Below are 9,012 nucleotides of genomic sequence, written 5' to 3' on the forward strand. Positions count from 1 at the left end.
CCTCTTCCACCAAGAGTGTTATGAGGTGGGAAAGAGGGTGAAGGGAAAGAATGGGATGTGATTTTCACCAAAAACACTGAAATAAGAGAAACCCCTTTGGTGATGTTTTCCTGGTAAAAGGAATAAGCCTGAAGTTTTGGCAAATGCTCTATAACTTAAACATGGCCAGGTCTTCAGGAAGACTTTTTAATTAGTTTGATAACTCTTTTATTGCAAAAGTGGGTCATTTCACACTGTCACGCACATGGCTTAGCAGGATTCATTCCCGGAGTAAAGGAGGAGGAATCAACATTTTGGAACCATTGCAGCAAAGAGGTTCTACTTCACATCTTATTTTTGCTGCTTGTATACCAGTTATTTTTTACCTGTTCCTTGAGTCAGAACTGACACCTAGGGTCATGCAAATGTACCATTTTACAGTGATGGGACTCTGTCTCCCTTTGTTTATAAAATGACATAGGTTGCTCGACAGAATGAGGGCACAGCATGCTTTGGGAGGGAGGGTGTACGCCATAGCTATTCATTCCCAGGGACGGTGTGGGTGGACTTGCAAGGTAGCCTGATAGCACGTGGGTCTTGGGCTGCGCAAGTCTGATAGTCACAAAGCTTTGTCAAGGCAGACAGGAGAGCCGATAGCACAAACTGACACCACTCTTGCTGCCTGAGATTGGCAGTGTGGTGTGCTCTGCTCTGGCTAGCCGCAAAAGCTGGCTTTGCGTAACATGAGCTCGGAGGGCACAAGAGCTCTGGAGATGCAGAAATAAAAGTCTTACCCAGAGCAATTGTGCTTCAAACCAGGATATAGGTCGGCATTTGCTTTTTCTTAGGGGAATCTTCAGGGAACAAGCAGATGTCTTCACCTCACCGTTCTTTTTACGTCTTGCTTATTGTGTGAGTTATAATTTTCCCTTTTTTAAGTGTTTTCCCTGCAAACGAGCTCATGCTGCCCAGTTAAAAACTAATTTAATCTCTGAAAAGCTTTTGTTTAGCTTTTCAGATCTAATAAAAAGCTTTTCCTCTGAAAATGCCCTTCTGTATCCTTTAAAAATAAAGGTGGCTGCTTTAGGAGAAAAATTACAAGAATTGGTCTATTGGGTGGTTTTCCCCTTCCATAACTGAATTAAGATATGAAATTACTGATCATGAGAATGTAAAATTGCATTTCTTTGTTTTAAAGGAGGTAAATAATGATACAAGGTGTACCTTAGATGGCTCTGTGTTACTGGGGATTCTTGCTTACTTTTGCGATACCCTGACTTCGGAGTGATGGTACATCAGAAGCAGAGAGAGGCACCATTAAAAATTATGTGGTCACCTGTGCTACATTTAAATTTAACAAATGTGACATTGAGTAATGGCATTCTCATCTGAACTGCACTGACATCAACATGAAAGATGGTATTTATGTTGCTGTTTGCAGCTGGACAAAGGCGATAAGTCTTTCCCAGGCAAAGAGTTCCCTTGGTGGTTTGGTATGGCTTATGATTTGCTTAATTTGAAAAAAATATTTGGGTTCTGATTGATGTTGTATTTTACTAGTGCTGCTGATTGTTTTATTTGAAGCTGTAGAGGAATCTCCATCCTGAACTTGTTGAAGAAACTTGAGAAGATGATAAATTCAGCCTTTTTTAGGCATTGTGTGTCTGTAATCCTGATGGACAGTCCAGACCTGTGTTAGAGGTTCCTAACAAACAAGCAGCCTATGAGCTTTGAAGCTCTTCTTTGAAATTCGTCTGGAAAATGTTTTTCTTTGTCGATACTAATGGTCCTGGCAGTTTCGCTTGCCATCTATTTTCCTGCTACAGATAACAGTAAGCTGCATGCTTTCTTCCTGCTGCAACCTCAAGACTGATTTCAGGCACGGTTTTACTTGGTGTATCAATTGTTAGCTGAAACTGTTCTTTAATGATAGGGGGGAGCAGAAATCAAGTTATATTTTGGATTAAACAGGAGAGCAGTAGACCAGAGCTGTAGATGCTTAGAGCTGATATGTTAGATCAAGTGCACAGTAACAGCTTTAAAATTTACATTGCACACACTATTTAGCTATTTCAAAGCTGGTAGGGATGGATGCTACTTCTCATAAAAGTAAATGGGCGGCATAAATAATCCTAAAAATTTTAGAAGCTAGGGTAATTAAATATTGCACATCAAATAATCGTAGGAGCTTGAGTGTTTTGATAAGCTGGGGCAGAACTGGCCTAGTTTTTCTGGTAATTTCGTGCTTGAAAAGTTACCTATCATGTTGAACACCCAAAATTATTAGTTGTTCTGGAAGACATAGGCCTAAATAAAGATATTAGCAACCTTCTTCATTGGTGTCCCTTGACTTATGGAATCTGCCCATGTTATCTATGCCATAGAGCAGCACAGGGTATTAACTGATAGCAGGCACATGCATGGAGGAAACTTGGCAGAATAGTACACATTGACTGCACGTGGACTGTACTGTTTACCTCTAAAGGAAAAAGCATATCTCGCCCCACTGAGAAGCAATCTTCATACAGGACCTTTAAAGTCTGAAATAAGAGCTAGAGAGAAGATTCCACATTGTGGAAGTAAATTCTGCTCATCATGGACTTTGAGGGTAAAAAATGTGAACATGCACATGTATCGGTGCCAGAAAAGGTGACTGAACCAAGGAAGAACAGGATTTGTGTCTGGCAGATAAAGTCACAATTTGTGCATGGAGAGATGCAGCAAGTAAGGAACGGAGTGTTATGACTAAGGTCACCTGGTTAAGCCACAGAGGGACCTGATACATGGCAAACAGTGAAGAGCAGAAGCATGATAAATAGCATGTGAAGGTAAAGAGGGTTTAGCGCCACTTGTTTTGCATATTATTTGCTATTTTCTGTTAAACTCACAGAGGTGAGTTTCAGGTTTAGCTTCTCTTGTTCATATATTATTTGTATCTTAAATTTAATTTAGCATCACTGTCCTATAAATTGCAGTCTTTGAGGAATTACCTCATTAGTCTGATTTGTGACTTAATTTTGTATATCTGTCTATGCTAGCAGCCTGCGCGGGTTTTTTAAAGTGATTTTCTTCCTGAGTGTCTAATTGTTTTTAGTGCATTTCTGTCTAGATTGGCAACTGGTATAAGTCAGCATGGTCTCAATAGTTCCACTGAGCTACTCTGCCTGTTTTCAGGCAATTTTCTTACAGTTCAGGATGAACTCCAGCAGTCTCTGTTCTGCCAAAACTCATGTGTTTTCTCTGTGAACTTCTGTGGTAACAGCTACTACAGGAATGGGCCCAACTGGGATGGTTTTTTTCCTTTATAATTTGTATTTGTTTCAGATGGTGAATAGTACCTATAGTTCTAGGACAACACTTAAGTGATATTACTCAGCATGTTATTCCTTACACTATTGCAATTGCATTAATTCCAAGAGGGTCTTACAAAAATTGCTATATAAAATAGAAGTGCTTCTATAATGGCCAATAACAGATGCCCAGAAAAAAGTGTAGGAAGCTGGATATCAGGTAGTGCCATGTATCGTATACTAATACTGCATACAGTAACATGCTGGTTGACATAAGAAAGCATATAGAGGTGTGACCCATTAAAGGGAAAAAAAGCTTTTCCCAATACAATTAGGTTCTAAAACTGAAGGAAAAAACTAACATGCAATAGTCTGAGTTATAATAGTTCTCCCTTTTTTGGCTACTTTGAAATGTACTGTGAAAAGTCTAAAACTGTAAGATAATGATTTATGAGAGGATTGATGTCTCTTTAACATTCAAAAAATATATAATTGAATTACTAACATTAAAAAGATACATAATTGAATTACTGTTTCGTTTGTGTGTCTTGATACTACCCAGTTATTCTGGCTTTTTGCATACCTGTGACTGTATTTCCCCAAGTATTTAAACAGAAATTCAGATGATAGCCTACTTAAACATTTGTGGGGGACTGTTTCCCAGATCAGTTTCTTAAGGAGCAAAAAAACTTGTTTTGGTTTGCTTCATGACTTGACAAAGGCATTTTCTGTGCGATTAAAATATTTTCCAAAGATATTCAACAAGTTGGTGGTGGTACTGTTCTTTTGTTCAGATTGACTTCTTGGCCTGTCCATGGCAAGAGAGAAATGGGGTATCAGCACTTCAGCTATTCGGAAAGATGATAGTAGTCATTCCCGTGGATACGACTGTGGAATGTGGAGAAGATCTCTCTGGAGCTGGTGTCCTCTGGCTCTTCACAACCCCTGGCAACATCCCGCAACCAAAGGACAGGCCAAGAAGTCAGTCACTGATGGGAAGGAAAGACACGCTTTGCCGTAAATGACAAGGCAAGCAGTTACAGTCTATCACTTTTCTTTCCCTATTTTAAATGTAGAATGAAGAAGGTTTCCTGCAGGAGGGAATGGTGAACAATACAGATGTTCCTGTGGATCCTGAGAATGAGGCTTACGAAATGCCACCAGAGGTAAACCTGTTGTGGTATCTGCTGTGAATTCACATAGGAAAAGGCAGGAGGGGGCTGCATGCTGAAGTTACATCAGCCTGGCACAGGCTGATTCTGTGAGCTGCAAGGGAACAGCAGAAACACAGTCTCTTTGGCCAAGATCTCCCAGAGATAGTGCCGGGAATCAGAAAATCCACTGCATTTTTGATAGTAAGGAAGTTTAACAGGAAAATATTGTGTTTCAAAATGCTTGTGCCTGGATTTGTGAGATACAGCACACTTGTATAATTTTCTTATGTTTGATAGGGAATATGGGGAAAACTACCTCTTCATACACTGTTTTAATAGCTTGGCCATTTATCAAAGCATCATACTTTGTAAAACATAATTCATTTATTATACTCTTAAGTTAATGCAATTATGGGAATAAATTATTTTATTGTTTTCCATGAACTTGCTATCTAAAATATTACTACAATGTATGGCATGATGCGTTGGTAGTTGGAGTGGCAGTGTTACAGTAGCACAGATAGTTAGGTTGAAAATGAGAGGTATAAAACATTTAGGCCATAATGCAGTGAAAAAAGGCACGCTTCATTGCTAACACCTTGAATATCACTGAAATTAGGTGGGCTGCTCATGTACCCATAGTTAAGCACACATTTAAAGGATGGACTGACTCGCATGACTATCTGCAGCACCTGGTGTGCTGTTCATCCCAGAGTTGGTCCTCCTCCCTCTCCGGTTGTAATGAGTGGCTTTGTGAGTCCCTGGCAACATCAGGTGAATGACATGTTAACCACTGTAAAAGCCTAATCCTCCTGTAAATTCCGCAGCTTGTAAGGTACAGTATCTGGAAGATGTGACAAAATAACAATAAACTGCAAGATGCTGATCACGTGAAAATCCATAATATCTTGGCATTGAATCCACTAGGACTAGAGCAAGCAGTGAAAGTAGGATGTTTTTATCTAAAATACTAGTCACACTGATTGCTACTTTCTTCATTAGGAAGAGTATCAAGACTATGAGCCTGAAGCATGAAAGTCCTTTCCTTCCTTTGTATCACCTGAAATCTACTACTAAAGACGTCCCATCCTGTACAAGTGCTGAGTTCCAATGTGCCCAGTCGTAAAATTTTTTTACAGTTTTTACGGTGTATTTTGAAGTCTTCCATCAGCAATGATTGGAGTATCTGTGACTGCATCCACCTTGTTTCAGCATTTCCCTCCTGCTGAAATGAAAGCTGGCTGGCAGGGTCATTGTTGTGCTGTGGATGTTGTGGCTTCAAGTTTAAAAGTTAAAAAAGAAAATATTAAATAAAAACACCTAAGTGTCTACTGCTTATTTCTAACTCTGTACATGTTTTGTTGATAGGCTGTCAGTAATTTGATATTGTTTATGATACAATTTTTATTTGTTTCCTATGACTATTCTTTCTGTGCAGAGATGACTTATTGTGAGAGCTTTATATATCTATGTGTATGTATTATACATATAAAAAAGTAATTGAGCATGAACTATGCACCTATAAATATTAGCTGTTGAAATTTTATTGGTTTGTGATGTATTTTATTAACTTGTGTCTGTAAATAGCCGTGTTCAACTGAAGCGAATAAAATGTAACCCATTAAAAATAAACTTCTAAATTAGTGATGATTTATAACACCACCTTTCTTCTCTAAAAGCCCCTGTTAAAGCATTCAGACTGTATTGCTTCCTGTGAGGGAACTGGGGGAACAAAACCAGCAAATGGAAGCCCAGTCTATACAAAAAATAGTGTGAAGAATGAGATTATCAAGCTGGTAGCTCAGCTGCAGTAAATTGTAGACAAAATAGATTAATTCGTAGTGCTAATAAACTTTCTGTGTAAGGAGAACCTGAGAGTGAATGAAGCCATTAATAATGGGTTGCAGCAGATTATCAGGAAATCATGAGGCCCTTTGAAGAATTACTGTTTCAAGGTTGTTAAAGTGCTGGGCTGTATAGATGAGTGATGGATTAGTTGCAATCAATTTGTCTTGTATAAAGTCCCATTTAGCAGAAGTTCAGTCTACTGTATGTTTGTGGAGATGATAATTTTAGTTATCAGGTTGCCTGGATACATTTCCATATAGTAAAAAGATTTAAATGTGAGATGCTTTTACTTCTCGTGTGATTTGTTGTCTGTTATTTTGGATCAAATGTTGTCTCTAACCTGAATGACACAATGTTCTTTTGTTTCGGGTTTTCCAATCCTGAATAGGATTTTGAACTTCCCTTACAGCTAGTCTTTCCAGTGTTCTGGGGCATGGATCTTAAAACAGGTAAATGTCGTTGGCTCGATTTGTAAATGGGTAAACAACCACATAATGCATGTAACTGGTATGTACAAAAAGAGACCCAAAACCCCAGGGGCTGAACTGTCCAACTTGTTCTTGAACTGAGCTCCTTTCTGGCTTTCTGCAATACCTTCCTGGTATTAGCATGCCGGACATGGAATAGAAGTTTCCGGGTATATACCTATCCCAGCTGTATACAGTGGAAGCTGATGGTGTAGTGCTGTGGGCCAAAATCACACAAGCGTATTGGTTTCATGATGCTCAGAAAACCAGTGCTTCAATTTTCCATGTCATCCCCCAGCCCCAGCCCCGTATTTCTAAGGAATTTCATTTATTTCAGAATTGCTATCAAGCTCTTTTGTCAAAGCCATTAAAAATCTTCCTTATAATTTCAAACAACTTGTGGATATTTTCATCAATAGTTAAGTTGCTTAATGGAGCCTAAAATCCTGCACTCTTTGGAGAAATCTTTCGTGATAACCCACAACAACCCACTAACAATTTGCAGTCTCTTTCACAGGTGGTGTGTCAAACGAATCTCTTGATCTGGACATCTCTACTGTTAAAATTCATCTTAATGCCTCAGTGGCAGATCTATTGATTGCATGCATGAAAAATTAATATCAGGACAGGGCACAAAGCTAGATACTGCTTTTATAATTATTAACGTTGCTTAAGGATCTTTCTCTTCTAGTAGAAGGATGTGGGAAGAAAAGCCCAGTGCTGTAGTGTGATTTTTTTTTTTTTTTAATTTCCCCCCTCCCCCTGTGGCGTGCTAGCAGGGACTCATCCACCAAAAGCAACTGAGAGCAGTCAGGCGCCTGATACTTCAGGAAATAGCACTGGAAATAGCAGCCTAAGTAGAATACATATTTCTGTTGTTCATCTTCTCTTCCACAGCCCAAAGGTCTTGATTGCTCTATTGTTTCTCTATTAGGGAATTAGATTAAACTGTTTGATGCTCACGTGTTGCAAATAGGTTGTGCACCTCTTAAATAAGCTGTGGGGAGCAGTATGTCATAAAAAACAGTAATAAGAATAAATTGACTCCTGAGACTGGCCTATTGTCTGAGTAATGTCTGCAGGAGTTAATTATTTTCTTTCATAGGTTAACATCAGCAAATCATTCAGAGTTTTCAGGTCACTTAAAATGTACCACAGGCAATCAGTTTAGTTCTTGTGCCTCTTGCAAACATGCCCTCAGATGGCCCCGAAAGTCCATGGGACCCCTGGTTACTATGGCAGCACAGTGTGATGCACTGCTCTGGTAAGAAGCTGCATTTTAATTAGATTCCTTAAGGGATGTCTGACCATCCTTTCCAGGTAAACTAAATGCCATTTTGTCTTACTTCCTGCAGTGAGATGAATACTGACAAGCGGATTGCAAATGTCAGAATTGCATTGGGTGCTAAGCTGAACTAAATAGTTACTGCTGTATTCAGATTTTTTAAGCGTCTGCCCTGAGTATTAAAAAATGCTTCTACTGTTGTGATAACATTTGCTTAAGCAATGCCTGCCAGAAAGGAATATACCTGAGCCCTCTTTTCCTTAAGAGTCTAGATTTCAACTCAAACTGAAAGCAATCTTCTGTCCTCAAATTACAAGTTAATAATGAGTCTTAACATATCCCAGTCCTCCAGGGAAAAAACACATGTTGCTTTTTTGTTCTATTTTGACAGCTTTAATTGGTCTTATAATGGCTCCTAATTAGACATATTGTAATAATGTTTTAATTTCTGTAAATCATAGTGTTAATACTTGCGTTACATGCCTTTTGTATAACAACTTTCAAGTCGTATTTGTCTGAGGGATAAGGCAAGAAATGCCTGCCTTCCCACACCAAGATTTTCCTTCATTCACTTGAGAAGTTGTAGGCCAGTTAAGGTAAATTACAATGTCATAAACTCAAGGAAAAGTATCATGCCTGCATCTCTTCAGGAAGAACAGATTTTGCTCATCTGGCTTTTGTAATGTGGACGGTCTAGGCTCAGTGATTCTTATATGGAAGCATCTGACATGGACAGGGAGTCAATCAGCTGCAGCAAACTCTGAGTAGACACCTTTGCCTCCAAGAACTGGGAGACTCGAAGATTCAGGGCTGTCCATTTAGTGGCTGAAATTATTCCAGGAGGACAACGGAAGACAGGTACATAATGGCTGCCTACACATATTCATAAAATCTTAATATACCAAGTAGAACTACTTCATTGCCTCTAAGATTTGATCCAAAGTTCACTGAAATCTGTGGAAGGATTCCTGCTGGCCTCATATGGGCGT

The 9,012-nt window shown here is 39.1% G+C and overlaps 1 protein-coding gene across 1 annotated transcript in view; it reads left to right on the top strand.

The window, feature by feature from the left end:
* SNCA (synuclein alpha) overlaps nucleotides 1-5,458 on the top strand; it is a 66,622-nt gene extending 61,164 nt beyond the window's left edge. Inside the window, exons 4-5 of the mRNA XM_086464261.1 lie at nucleotides 4,346-4,435; nucleotides 5,426-5,458. Coding sequence (XP_086320387.1) covers nucleotides 4,346-4,435; nucleotides 5,426-5,458 — 123 coding nt within the window. The remainder of the gene's footprint in view (nucleotides 1-4,345; nucleotides 4,436-5,425) is intronic.
* Nucleotides 5,459-9,012: the final 3,554 nt, after the last annotated feature.

Source organism: Leptosomus discolor, chromosome 4, assembly GCF_034619465.1.
Source record: "Leptosomus discolor isolate bLepDis1 chromosome 4, bLepDis1.hap2, whole genome shotgun sequence".
In the NCBI taxonomy this organism is placed as follows: domain Eukaryota; kingdom Metazoa; phylum Chordata; class Aves; order Leptosomiformes; family Leptosomidae; genus Leptosomus; species Leptosomus discolor.